Source organism: Triticum aestivum, chromosome 7B (genome assembly GCF_018294505.1).
Source record: "Triticum aestivum cultivar Chinese Spring chromosome 7B, IWGSC CS RefSeq v2.1, whole genome shotgun sequence".
Taxonomy (NCBI): Eukaryota; Viridiplantae; Streptophyta; class Magnoliopsida; order Poales; family Poaceae; genus Triticum; species Triticum aestivum.
Window position 1 is genome coordinate 627970506 of NC_057813.1, and position 14493 is coordinate 627984998.

Consider the following 14493-nt stretch of genomic DNA (forward strand, 5'->3'; position numbering starts at 1 on the left):
TCAAACGCGAGGTTCGGCCAATGGGCGCGTGAGGTTGTGCGGGCAGGGGTTCACTCGCCCGGACGTGCGGGCGATCACGCCGCACACCAGACGTGGGGGCTGTGGATGGAAGCGCCTGGACGTCGTTGTGCGTGCGGGTCCGTGTCTGACCCAAATGCCACACGTATGGTGGTTATCCACATTAATTGCAAGCAATAAAGGGCTAAGAAAGTTTACATGCATGAGTTTTCTTTTAATCCTTGCCTACAGTGATGTGATGTACCTCAAAATCTGAACATACAATGGAGAATAATAAAAAAAGACTTAGTAAAAATTAATTGAGCCCTATAAACCTGATGCAATAGTGTTGAAGGACACTTCTCTATCAAGCTCTCGGCACACAAACAAACCCACACTTCTCTCCCCTCCGTCCGGCTCCGGATTCAAGAGAAACATGGTAAAGCTATCATTTTTTCTAATTTGACCGCAATGTCAATCCCGATGACTTCTCCTTTACCACCTGCTTCGATTTGGCGCAGCACGGCGGCGGCACCAGCACCCGTGACGGAGACGGCGAACTGCGCGCGCGCGGCTTCCACGTTCCCCAGCACCGGAGCACCGCGGCGCGCGGCCTCCAGCTCGCCCAGCACCGGGGCAGCGCGGGGCGCAGCCTCCAGCTTTCGCAGCACCGGGGCAGCACGAGTGCCTCCGCCGATGCCACCGATGGAGGAAGAAAACCCCCGCCGATGCCACCGGTGGAGGAAGAAAGGCGCGGCTTCCACCTTTGCCAGCACCGGGGCAGCACGAGCGCCTCCGCCGATGCCACCGACGGAGGAAGAAATCCCCCGCCGCCGCCGCCGCAGGACCTCTCGGACAGGCCGGTAAGTACAGTTCAGTGGTTTTGGGCCAGCGCGGGTTTTTAGGGGAGGGTCGACCGGCGGGGGAAAACCCCAATCCGCCGCCAACGGCCGGCTGTTGCGACGGCGGGGAAAAAACCCCAATCCGGCTGTTGCGCGTGGTCTAGGCATGGCGAATGCGTGGTCTAGGTGTTCGCAAGAAACTGTTTCTTCTCGGGGAGGCGCAGCGGGCCGTCCTGCTCGTCGTCTTCGGCCACGGGATGCGGCGTGGCCTTCCTCAGTCGGGGGATGCCATGGCTGATTTTGCTGGTTGCGTTAGACCACGGCTGAATCCTCTGCTTTAGATCACGATCTGCAATCCTCTGAATGTGCTGAACATAGTGGATGGTGTGTGTTCCTGGCATTGCAGTTGTATGTAGATTCAGCAAGATCATTTTTTTTTCAGATTAATCATGTGGAGGCGCAATCATATGCCTCATCTCTATTGCAGCTCCTATATATCTTTCTGATGTAATATGTGTTGAGTTCTCGAGTTTTATGTCGTCTAGTGCACCTTGTTTCAGGCTTGAGCTTGTGTTCTAAGCTGACAGCTCCATCACTAACCTTAGTGCCACTGGGGTCTATGTATATAGAGCGGGGCGTAATGCCTATCTATTACAAGTGCAGTACAATTTGCGTGCCTACTCTCGTTCCTCAAACTCGATTTGACCGTTGGTTCATTTTTCTGTGCACGTGCAGGGTTCCTCGCGGCACGTCCTGTCGGGTTCGACAGACCTGATGGTCGCCCTTTACATTGAGATGGGTTTCCCTGCAGCGAAGGTCGCCATGGCTCTCGAGCACACTGGAGGACAGGTCGAGGATGAAGCCATCCTGGACTGGCTGATTAATCATGAGGAGGTGAGCTATTTAGTTCCACTAGTTAGCAGAGTGTAGAGTGCCGTAGCTGCAGGGATTTTATACATTTTTGTGTGTTCTGTAGACTGATCTAGAGGGGTCCAGCTCACCAATTGACCTGGAGGGGTTCAGCAGTTCATCGAGTGACCTGGAGGTGTTCGGCTCATCAAGAGACCTAGAGGTACTACAATTTTCTTGTGAAAAGTTTCTGCATTTGATAAGTGAATGTCAAATGACCTTTTGTCTACGTTTTCCACAGGCATTTGGTGAAGAGCTGACAGAGAGAGAAAAGAAGTTGTGGACACTAGTGGAGATGGGTTTCACAGAGGAAGAGGCCTCTTCAGCCATTGACATATGTGGTAACTCTCAGACATTTCCCCTAATGTTATTTGTTATACATGGTTCTTGACATGTCACTGGACTCTATTTAGAGCCACCATCATTCACTTAAAACCATTTATATCGCCCCCTGGTCCCAGTCCAAGCTGTCTCGTTGACTGGTATTGCACATATGGTGTTCTGTTCCACGTAGGCTTGCTGGAGTGCCACATGAGTCCCTGTACTAGACCCGAACCTTCTAGCAGCACATAACCCATGGGCACAAACATTTCGCTCCGCTTGCTCCAAAGGGCACCAATTCCCCACCCTTCCCAAGCTAAATCGATATTAATGTAGCCACACATGCTTGATATAGCAATATATGTTCAGATCACAATATATGGCATCCACCAATTCATTGGAACCACAGAGATCAAAGTAACGAACACTTGCATATTATTGTACTGAAATTAAGATAAAGCATCCACAAACAACAAAATGGCATCTTCAGGTCTAGAACATTCGCAAAACACATCATGAGAAGATCATCTGCAGCTTGATCAGCAAGCAAAAGAAGTACCACAAGATCACAAAGTTCACTTTGCAGACCCAAAGAGCATGCATTCCACTTTGCTCTTCTTTCTTTTCCTTAGTACTATCGCAATGTTATTCTGTCTGAGGCTTTTGCACATGCCAATACTCCCGTAGTCCATCTGGCATATATGTGCCTCACACAGTCTCTATGATTCTATGCTTTGCATTGGGGACTAGCTCGCTAACTGCATGAACTAGACCCTTCTGCTGGTCAGATATGAGAACCCAACCTGCATTATTGTTGCAGCTCTGAAAGTTTTTTTTTTTTTTTTGCAACAATTCTAAGAACCAGTACGAACTAGCATGTGTACTCAACTGCAGCCCGTGCCACATGCTTGATTGTTGGTATTCCCGCCAATTGCTGTTTTACTTCTAATGTTATCAAAATTTGTACCAGGTGTGCACGAACAAGATTCAATACTTGCTGATGCAGTATTGGCTGCACAGATATTTAAGAGAGACAATGACTCTGCTGAGAGTGTACTACTGGATACACCTCAAGAACCTCCATACTTTTACTTTGAGAATGTTGAACGCGCCCCGAAAGGGGTTTGGGATGAGATGTCTCGTTGTCTTTACAATCTAGCACCTGAGTATGTGGACTCAAAGGATTTCTGTGCAGCAACACGGAAAAGAGGCTATATCCACAATCTTCCTGTAAAAGGAAGGTTCCGTATCCAGCCAATGCAACAAACAAAAATACAGGAGAAATTTCCACGGACAAAACAATGGTGGCCTGCATGGGATACAAGGACACAATTGAACTGTATACAGACTGTGATGGCCCCTACGACAGCATCAAACAGGGTGCGAGAGATCCTTAGTGATTGTGATGGCACCCCAAGTGAAGCTAATCAGAAAAACATCCTCAATCTATGTAAATGTTGTTGTGTCTGCCGAGATATCTGAAGTCAACCAAGGCATCGCTTAGGAATAGGTGGTGCAGAGGTCGCCTTGCATCGCTTAGGAATACGTGTAAATGTTGTTGTGTCTGCCGAGATATCTGAAGTCAACCAAGGCATCCTGAAGATCTGGTGGGAGCGATCAAATCAAAAAGGGAAGCTAGTTGAGATGGGTGACGTGGAAAATATCAATGACAATGACCTCGAGATATTGGTGAACAGATTTGGTGGTTTTGATCTGGTTGTTGGTGGAAGCCCATGCAACAACATTTCAGGTGGAAACAGGCACAGCCGTGTAGGGCTGGGGGGAGAGCAGTCTAGGCTATTCTACCACTATGTCCGCATACTGAAACAAGTCCGGAAAATAATGCGAAAGATGAAGCGGCGAAAGATGAAGCGGCGTGCCTTGCCATGAAAGGTATGTTTGGATCAAATAGTGCCCTCTGTAAATGACAGTCCCTCCGTCCCATAATATAAGAACGTTTCTCAAACTATGTTAGCTTGAGAAACGATTTTATATTATGGGACGGCGGGAGTACTTGCCTGCGAATGAATCTAAGTTAGCTTCTGCTTTCGGTTCTCTATTTATTATAGCGTACAAAATAGGTCACTCAGATACCTTTAGAAGGTTCACTTTGTAGCTCAGATCTACTCTTTCAGTACAGGCACTGGTTGCTTTCATTATTCCAGATACCTTGAGAAGTTTACTTCTAACCTTCAGTGCTAATATTTTGTTTCCAGTTGGGAGATGCATTTTAATTGGAGAAAGATTTCAAGCACTAAGCCAGACGGTTACATCAGCACCAATGGGATCTGGAAGATCGATTGTAGACAAAGGACCTTGCTGTTTTTAGTCTGATCGATTGCAACTTTTCATGTATCAAGCAAACACCAGTTGAAAATGCCCAAGCTTTGAGCGAATTCTTATAGCATTGTACTCTTGTCTGTAGATCTATTGCATGCCATAGATTATGCAACCTGTGCACTCGTAAACCATGCACATAACTTGGTTTTCTTTTATCAGATTTTGCGGACCACACTAGCCTAGGGTGCTGAAAGAAAAGTAGAATCCATGACATATAAAAACACCTATGATAAACTGCAGGTATTTAGTGAGGATGCATGTCCACATGTTTTCAGCAACCAAATATTGCAGAGGTTTTGTCTTTAGTAGTTGCTGAATTAAACTGATCAATTCCTTTGGTGATACTTCATAGCTAGCTCTTTGGTGATACTTCAATCCTTCAGGTCTCTCTTAACGGACTCCTTCCATGTCAAATTCGGTCTACCCCGCTCTCTCTTGACATTCTCCGCACGCTTTAGCCGTCCGCGATGCACCGGAGCTTCTGGAGGCCTGCGTTGAATATGCCCAAACCATCTCAGACAATGTTGGACAAGCTTCTCTTCAATTGGTGCTACCCCAACTCTATCTCGTATATCATCATTCCGGGCTCGATCCTTCCTCGTGTGGCCACACATCCATCTCAATGCATCTCCGCCACAACTAACTGTTGCACAATCAATATGAAAAAAACTGTTGAAATTTTTAAAAAGTTCATAGATATTCAAAAAAGTTCACGAAATTTTCAAAAAAGAAAATGTCAATTGGCGCCTAGATGGGCCGGCCCATTTATGGACGCTACACGCGCCAGTTAACGAAAATGCATGTTAACTGGCGCATGTGGCGCCAAATAGGAAATGCCCTCTCAACCAGCTGGGAAACACATTGCATGATTAAATTCACCCAATTCTCTTCAAATCCCAATTTTAATATATTTTCCTTTAAAAAGACCCATTCCACTCTAATGTATGCCTTGCGCATGTCCAATTTGATGGCACATAGACCCTCTTTACCAAACCATTTTTTCTTTATTGGATGAAAACACTCATAAGACACTAATATATTATTCGTAGTCATTCTTCTAGGCACAAAAGCGCTCTAAGTTGGGCTGTTAATATCTGTTAGGATTATCTTCAAACGAGAAGCAATCATCTTGGAAATTACCTTATACACCATATTGCACAAGCTAATTGATCTAAACTGAGTTACCTTTTCTGGAGCATTAACCTTTGGGATCATTACAATAGCAGTATCATTACACCCCTCTGGAATGGAGCAAGTATTCATCGCCTGGAGAACCTCCTCAGTCAAATCATCTCCCAACATAGACCAGAATCTTTTATAAAAAATAGCAGGAAGGCCATCAAGACCCGGCGCTTTTAAATCTCCAATGTCGAACAAGGCTTTTTAGACTTCCTCAGCCGTATAAGGGGCTAGAAGAGCATTATTCATTTCTTCTGTTACTTTCGAACGTCCTGGTTCAGTTGGGTTACTTATGAGGTAAACAGATTCAAAAATCCTTCATCTTCGTTCCATGGACCCAAACATCATTTTCATCATATAATTTTTTAATCTGATTTCTTCTCTTTCTGGCCGTTGTCTATGCAGCATATATGTTGTACTAGGTGTTTCGTTAAAGAGGGAACATTTCGACATTAATTTTCATGCCATACGGCTAGATGATCAACATAACTTCTGTACCTTCAACCCACTAGGCACCAAACCTAGGGTTTGATGGCACGTGTGTCATATTAAGGTGGACTATTCCTTCAGTGAGAGATGACAAAAGAATCTCACTTATGGCAACACATCCGTGGTGACTTCATAAATCTTGGAAGGAAAGGATGGCAATCGAGCGAACGATCGATCGCTGCCACGTGCAACATCTCTCTCGTACCTTGCCCACAACATCCTACCACTCTCCCTTGCTTGTCAATTCCATATCCCTTCACTTGGGCCCACGTGCCGTGAACATTTCGTGTAAAAACGAGGCTGAGACTATTCGAAACGAGAGGATGTTCTTCTCTTTCGTTAGCATCCCCTTTCCTTTTCTCCTTCCCACCTGCTCCTTCCTCCTTTTAGATCTAGATTGAGTCCGTTATAGGAGCAGCGCATGCCGTTGGCGTTGAGGAGCACTGCCATATCTCCACACAACATGGGGACTAGGGATGATGCACATGAATTGGATGAATCTTGTCAATGTGCCTACTAGGCTTTTGGTCGTCGATCGAGGAGATGATCCCTAGCTCGTCCTACGGAGCAGCGGCCCAATTATGTTGCCCGAGTGGATTGCACGAAATGACGCGATAAAAACCTGCTAAGACGATCGGTAGGAGAGTTACAAAATCTCAGACATTTCTTTGTTGGATCCAACGCCCGATGACGCCATGTGGTGGCTCGTAGGTGGTTCAATTTCAAAGAAGATAGAACTTTCATTTTTTTTAACACAATACAGACGAGGACGCTCATACATATGCATACACAATCACAGTTATGAATGCACACACGCACTCCCTATGAGCACCTCCGAAAGACTAAACCAACCCATCATCATGAGATTGACTAAGCCACCACAGGCGCCTTCGTCTTTGACGTGACTGTCTACTCCCACTGAACGAGCATCGGCGGAAATCCTCAACTAAATCCGAAAAAAATGTGAGAACATGTGCCAACTCTAAGAATGGAACCCTGGTGGTCTGGTTCCACCACAAAGAACCTAACCATGTGATCTAGGCTCAGTTTGCTTCACCTTATCAATCTTGAAGCTCTTCATGTCAAGTTTTTCGTAGATAAGTTGTGTGAGTGCATGGATGTGCATACATCTATTTTGTACTTATGTTTATTTACGGGTGCATCGCTGCTTGTAGTGAGACATTAGCTTGCGTTACCTGAAGGGGGGCACACGGTGGGCCAGCACATATAAACGGACGTTGGTCGTCACATTGAAGTCATGTGTATGTCACACAAATTAATTTTTCTTCTCTTTTTACTCTTATATTAAATGCTTATATTTCAAAAACTTAAATTTACTTAAGAAATTTAAAACCTCAAAATGTTGATAACTTTCAAATAAATGTTCCCATGTTAAAAAAACATATGAGATTTTTTTAATGTGTATACAATGTATAAAAATGCTTATGCAATGTAAAAAAATTGTTTCGTACCATGAAAAAATGTACGTGACATTTTATGGAAATATTGCCTCCTTCCAAAAAAAAGTTTGTGACATTTAAAAAAATGTTATATAAAATAAAAAGTTCTCATAGGTTCAGAAAATGTTTATTGCCATTCAGAAAATGAAAGTCACATTTTAAAGAAATACTCACATGTTTCCAAATAATGTATATGAAATTTTCAGAAACATTTATATAGTGTAAAAATAATTTATTTAGTTTAATAAAAATACATCACATTTAAAAAAACTCACATTCTTCCAAATAATGTATGATTTTTTTTAAAAATGTTTATAAAATGTAAAAGAAAATTAGTGTAGTTTGATAAAATGTTTATTGACAGTAAAAATGTACGACATGTACATGGAAAATGTTACAGTCTATTGTGTATAGAGCATGTATCTTAAAAAAAACTGCATGTACTAAAAAAATGTCAAACGTGTGTATAGGAAAATGTTTCATGTTGCTCTAGAAATGTACATTGTGCACTGAGAGAAAGTAGACATGTGTTAAAAAAATTGGTAAGAAAACGACAAAGGAAAAAAGAAAAGCAAAGAAAACAAAAAAGAGATACAAAGAATACCAAAACATAGCAAAGATGAAAGAAAACCCAAAAAACATGGGAAAAGAAAAAAAGTAAAATGATGAAGAAAAAAATAAAACCAAAGCAAGCGGGTGAAAAAAAAAAGGTAAACAAAAATGAAACGAAAAACGAAGAAAATTGGAGCGAGTGAACCTACAACGATTGCTACGAGCGGCAGCGAGCAACCATGTTAAATTGGCCGGCCCACTAGTAATTACTCGTAGGCGATTCCTATTAAAAAAATCAGTACGGGTGACACATATATCGTGTCTATCTACCACCACAAGTGCAGAGCTGATCTTTGTTTTGCAAGGGACTGTCTAGGGGTAGGTCGACTGGAAAACAAATTTGGGCCAGCCGGTTGGTTTTGAGTTGTCTGATGAAAAAATGACTGCCCTCTTCAACCGCATGTCCTCGCGTTCATCTTCTTCGCCAACCTCCCCACAGACCACATGTCGACCATAACAACTTCTGGTCACAGGCAGTGGCGTTCCCGCGCTACCCTCGCCGTCCCGCTCTCCGCTCACCGTCGTCGACCGCCGTGCTTGTGCCGCTTCTGACATCCCTCTAGAACGGTGAACGGGGAGATTTTTTTCCGGTGAGTCCTGCCCCCCCCCCCCCTCTTCCCACCACTCACTAACCATCAAGTTTCTTACTCGCCTGGCCAAGGCCTTGCTGGCGTCGCGATGCCTGATCTCTTTGCTCGTCCCGACACCATCGACGACTTTGGTGTTGCAAATTGGCGCTTGCTTCCTTCTCCACCGAATTGACCCACCCAAATTTGAAATCCAGGGGACTGACGACAAGCTAATCTGGTTTTGTAAACCACTCAAAATTAGCATCCGAAGAAAGCAATATACAATTCTAAGGTAGGAAAATATTAAGGTAGCTGCAACCAAAAGAAATCAGAGCCGCTCCAGTACTGTTGTCACGATCGAGGCAAACGAAATGGCACTACTCTACTAAGGGTTAGTTCTTTTGCTAGTTTTTTTGGGCTTCCAGAATAAGCTGCCCCCTACACAGCTTATTCTAGAAGCCCAACCAAAATTTTCTTTTTAGAATCCTACTAGTCAAGTCTTAACTATTAGGCTTCTAAAAAAATAAATTTGGTTGAGCTTCTAGAATAAGCTGGATAGGGGACAACTTTTTGCAGCTTATTTTAGAAGCCACCAAAAGAACTGGCCCTAAGCATGTGCTATTTCCCCTCCCTGGATAATCAACATGTTCTTTCTCCACCATGCTATCCTCGTGCATGCGTGCGTGCATGCACTGGCGGAGACAGGGGGAGACGAGCAGGGCCCTGCCCCCCCTATCGATCGAGCGTACAGGGCACATCGGTATGGAATTTGGTGTAGAAACGGGGAACTCCTATACGGCGCTGCAGGCGCCCGTTCGCGCTCCTGGCGCCTGCAGTGCCCCGCGCTGGGCCGGCCCACGAACAAGCAGCAGCAGCAAAAAGTCCTAGGAAAAATGTTAATTGCGTTGGGGATTCGAACTCGCGCCGCTGCATCTTGCACGCGCTTTGCTAGCCACTGCAGCCACCTCATAATACTTACCACTGGTATTGCGTGTTATTTAAGTATAATTACAGCTGCTCTGGTCCAAAATTTAGAAGTTCCCAGATTAAAAGAAAGTTCACGAATTGTTTCAAAAAGTAATGGTTTAGATATTAAAAAAAAGCTCACGAAAATTGAAAAAAGTTCACTAGTTCAAGAAAAAGTTCATAAATTTGAAAAGGTCCACTAATTTCAGAAAAGTTAACGAATTTAAAAAAGTTCATGAGTTTGAAAAAAGTTCATGGATCGAAAAAGTTCACGAAATTCAATATAGTTCAAGAAAATTGAAAAAAGTTTGTCAATTTTCATAAAAGTTCACGAGTTTGAAAAAAGTGCATGGATAGAAAAAGTTCACAAAATTCAATATAGTTCAAGAAAATTGAAAAAGTTCATCGATTTTCATAAAAGTTCACGAATTTTGAAAAAGTTCATTGATTTAGATAAAAAGTTTATCGGATTTTGAAAAGAGTTCATTGATTTCGATAAAAGTTCAACGAATTTGAAAATAATTTCAATGATTTTGAAAAAAGTTCATCGAATTGAAAAAAAACGTAAAAGAAAGCTAACACAGAAAAATAGAAAAAGGTAAATAGGAAACGGATAAAGTAAGGTAAAAGTTCATTCTAAACGAATAAGGTGGGTTGGCGTGCTGGTTGCACCCGCGGTACTACGTGCGGGAGGTTCCTAGTTCGAATCACAGCTAACATAGTTTTTTTTACTGATTAAAACGGAAAAAAAAAAGCTATTGGGCCGGCCCATCGCGCGAGCGCTACAGGCGCCGGTTCGCAAGCGGGCGCATATGCGCCAAATAGGAAATCCTGTAGAAACGTACGCATACATGTATTCGGCCCCCCCTTTTCGGGCTGTCTTCCATCGTTTCACTTTTTTCTTGAGTGGTGGGTGTCTGTCTTCCATCGTGACCATTGTAAAAGAGAAAATAGGCCCATGTGAAAGGCCCAGTAGGCACCAACAGCGGCTGATTGGCTCTAGTCTGGGCTGTGCATGATTCTCAAAAAAAAGTCTGGGCTGTGTGTTCTACCTGGAACCGTAATTAGTGTATACAATCCATTAGTCCGTAGAATCAGTTATTTTCTCTCCCCGACGGCGATAGCCTAGGGTTTCGACATACTCCGGCGCAGCGGCCGGATCTTACCTTCTTTTCCCCGATCGAACCTGCTGGTGATCCCATGGACTCGGGCTGATCAAGGGAGGCCCCTCGTGACCTTACCCGGCCTTGGTTATAGTGGTTTCTCCGGTAGATCGATCTAGGGTTTTCGTTGGCGGCGACTAGACTGCTCGGTTCATGGCGTCGGGATCAAGCTCGCAGGGGCGGCATGGCAAGGAGACGACGGAGGAGCTGCTAGCCAGGTTGAATTTGCAGGAGGAGGAAGATGATGATTTCGTGTGGGAGGAGGAGTTGCCGGATCTGGGGGCGCCGGCGAAGTGGCTAGCCATAGCCAGGGTACACACTACAAGGACTTTCAGTCCTAATGCTCTTTATGGGGACATGCGTGCAGCCTGGAATCCAGCGAAAACGGTGGTCTGGAGGAAGGTGAAGGACAACTTGTTCACAACACAGTTTGGTTGTCTAGGGGATTGGAATAAGGCCATGCTAGAGGGGCCATGGCTTTTCAGAGACCAAGCAGTGATTTTGGTGGAGTATGATGGGTTCAAAAACCCTGATAGCATCAAGTTGGATAAGTTGGCAGTTTGGGCGCAAATCCATCGTTTACCTGACAACTTTTTGATCGAGCCTGCAGTCAGGGGGATGGCATCGCGAATTGGCGAGGTGGAAGAAGTGCAGCTCAAGCTACCGGCAGGTTTCTTTGGTGAATTTGTCCGGGTGAGGGTGAAAATCGATATCAACGTAAAAATTAAGAGGTTTGTCACTGGAAAGAAGGGGGATGAACGAGTTAGATATCAAGTAAAATACGAGAAATTACCTGTCTTTTGCTTTAACTGTGGTGAATGCGGGCATTGGCACGAGGAGTGTGGTGATGGTGTTCATGATGAGACAAAGTTTGAGTGGGGTGACTTTGTTCTGGCTGACAATATTCGCTTCAGGCAACCTGGCAGAGGTGGTTTTGGTAACCAGAGGGGACGAGGCGGCCCAAGGAATGCAGGAGGAAGAGGTAGGGGGCGAGAGCAGTATAACCCCAATCAAAGTTGGCGCTTCAATGCATATCAGAATGAACCTCGCAGGGAGGCGGGGAGGCAGGATGAAGGAGAGGACAATGCAATGACCACAGAAGTATCGGGGCCAAGCGAGCCCAAGGGTATGATCGAGGAACCGACTGCTGCAACACTGGGGGTAGTGGTGGCAAGTAACAAGAGGCAATCTTCGGACAAGAACCATCCAGAGACAGTTCAGTCGAGCGATGATGGAGAAGGGGACGTGGTCCCAGTGAGCTCTACAGCTCTTGTAATCTCTGGAAAGCCGGACGGGGTTCCACCGATGCCGCCTGTATATGTGTCTCCAAGGAAAGAGGTGAAGCGACGGAAGAAAGATGTTGGCAATAAAGGAGCCCTGTTTAAGGAGTTGTCTGATGCAGGGACACCGAGTATGGTGACAGATGGAGTGGAACGTGGCAAGGACCAATATGATGGATCGGCGGGCTCCTCCGAGGAGTGCCGCCTGACGCAATGAGTTCATTTTGTTGGAACTGTCGCGGCGCGGGTAAAGCCGCGACAGTTCGTGAGCTTCGCGACTTTGCGAAGAAATTTACCCCTACCGTGTTGTGTATTGTTGAAACTCAAGTAAAGGGTGCACGTGTAGAAGCTTTAGCTAACACTTTGGGCTATGATAATGCCTATGCGATAGATAGTCAAGGAAGAAGTGGAGGAATAGGGATTTTTTGGAATAATACAATAAATGTTGAGATCTTGGGTGATTCTGTTTATCATATTGATGCAAAGGTGGTAGAGGAAGGGAAAGACCCATGGAGGTTGACATGCGTGTATGGCGAGGCCCAGACACAACTGAGACACCAAACATGGGATCTCCTAAAGGGGTTGGCGTCTTTTAGCAACCTCCCTTGGCTGTGTTTGGGCGATTTTAACGAAGTTTTACGTCCGGATGAACATGAGGGAGCTGCTAATCGGAGTAATGCACAAATACAAGGTTTTCGGGATGCGGTTGACGTTTGCATGTTGATGGACTTGGGCTATCATGGCAGATTTTGGACCTTTGAGAAAAAAGTGATCGGGGGATCCTACACCCGCGTGAGGCTTGACAGAGCGATGGCCACAGCTGATTGGGTGGCGCTTTTCCCTATGGCCAAGGTTACAAACTTAACTTCGGCGTCCTCGGATCATGGACCAATACTCGTACAGTTTGAAGAGGTTTTACCACACCCTAAACCGAGCTTCCGGTACGAAGTGATGTGGGAGTCACATGAATCATGGCGTGACACTATCAGCTCAGGATGGAGCGAACTGCAAGCGGATCAAGGAGTTGAGGGGATTCGCAGAAAATTGGAGCTTCTGTCAAAGAACCTCTCGGCATGGGAGGATGCAACTTTTGGAAGTGTTAGGAAGGAGATCAAGAAGGCAAAAGCGGAGCTAGAGAGGCTTCGGAGTGTTCCGTCTAGGACTGCTCCAAATCACCTTGAGCAAAAGTTGAATGAACGGCTGGTTGAGCTCTATCATAGGGAGGAGTTAATGTGGAGACAAAGATCGCGCATACAGTGGCTGACTGCGGGTGATCGCAACACAAATTTTTTTCACATGAGAGCAAATATGTGGCGTAGGGAGAATATGATTCGAGCTCTACACAATGCGCTGGGTATAAGAGTAGAGGACAAGGCTGAGATGAAACAACTTGTGACAGATTTCTATAAAACCTTGTACACGACGGAAGGTGTACAGGGGGTAGATGATGTATTACAACATGTGCCTCGGAAAGTGACACTAGAGATGAATGCTTCGCTTTGCGCTCCTTACACAAATGAGGAAGTAAAGCAGGCCCTGTTTCAGATGTTTCCTACGAAGGCACCGGGGCCAGATGGTTTTCCTGCACACTTCTATCAGCGCCACTGGGACATTTGTGGGGATGAAGTAACTAAAGTGGTGCTTCGGATCGTCCGTGGAGAGGAGACTGCTGCAAGCATTAATGATACGGTACTTGTGTTGATACCCAAGGTACAAAATCCCACTCTACTTACCCAGTTTAGGCCTATCAGCCTTTGCAATGTGATTTATAAAATAGCTTCTAAAGTGGTGTCGAATAGATTGAAGTTGATATTGCCAGATATTATCTCAAAGGAGCAATCAGCCTTTGTTCCCGGGAGGTTGATCACGGATAATATTATTTGTGCGTATGAATGTTTGCACTTCATGAAGAGAAACAGATCCAAGACAAACAACTTTTGTGCACTTAAGCTTGATATGATGAAGGCATATGACAGACTAGAGTGGCCTTATCTAAAGGCAATTATGGTTAAGCTTGGCTTTGCATCAGATTGGATCCATACAGTTATGAGCATGATCACTTCTGTTTCATTCTCGGTCTTGTTTAATGGAGAAAGATTAGAGAGCTTCTCACCTTCCAGGGGTATCAGGCAGGGAGATCCTATTTCCCCTTACTTATTCTTGATTGCAGCGGAGGGCCTTTCGTGCCTTTTAAAACACAGTTCTCAGTCATTAGTGCTCGGTGGCATAAAGGTGGCGCCCACGGCTCCGGTAGTGAACCACCTTTTGTTTGCAGATGACAGCCTGCTGCTTTTCAAGTCTAGTGTCCAGGGGGCAAATGAGGTTTCAAACCTACTTGATGCATATTGCTTGGCTTCGGGCCAAAG

General features: G+C 45.0%; 1 protein-coding gene across 1 annotated transcript; it reads left to right on the plus strand.

Moving 5' to 3' along the window:
• Nucleotides 1-372: 372 nt before the first annotated feature.
• Nucleotides 373-4796, plus strand: LOC123158805 (DNA (cytosine-5)-methyltransferase DRM1). Its single transcript, XM_044576645.1, has 7 exons — nucleotides 373-436; nucleotides 519-860; nucleotides 1575-1733; nucleotides 1816-1911; nucleotides 1990-2089; nucleotides 3040-3962; nucleotides 4286-4796. Exons 1-6 carry the CDS (start codon nucleotides 434-436, stop codon nucleotides 3549-3551), a joined length of 1212 nt encoding a protein of 403 aa, XP_044432580.1. The 5' UTR covers nucleotides 373-433; the 3' UTR covers nucleotides 3552-3962; nucleotides 4286-4796.
• Nucleotides 4797-14493: the final 9697 nt, after the last annotated feature.

Bases quoted from the DNA above. Each gene is read 5' to 3' on its own strand.
- LOC123158805 (XM_044576645.1), top strand. The intron at 861-1,574 runs GTAAGTACAGTT...GTGCACGTGCAG, and splicing joins AGGACCTCTCGGACAGGCCG to GGTTCCTCGCGGCACGTCCT. The intron at 2,090-3,039 runs GTAACTCTCAGA...AATTTGTACCAG, and splicing joins TTCAGCCATTGACATATGTG to GTGTGCACGAACAAGATTCA.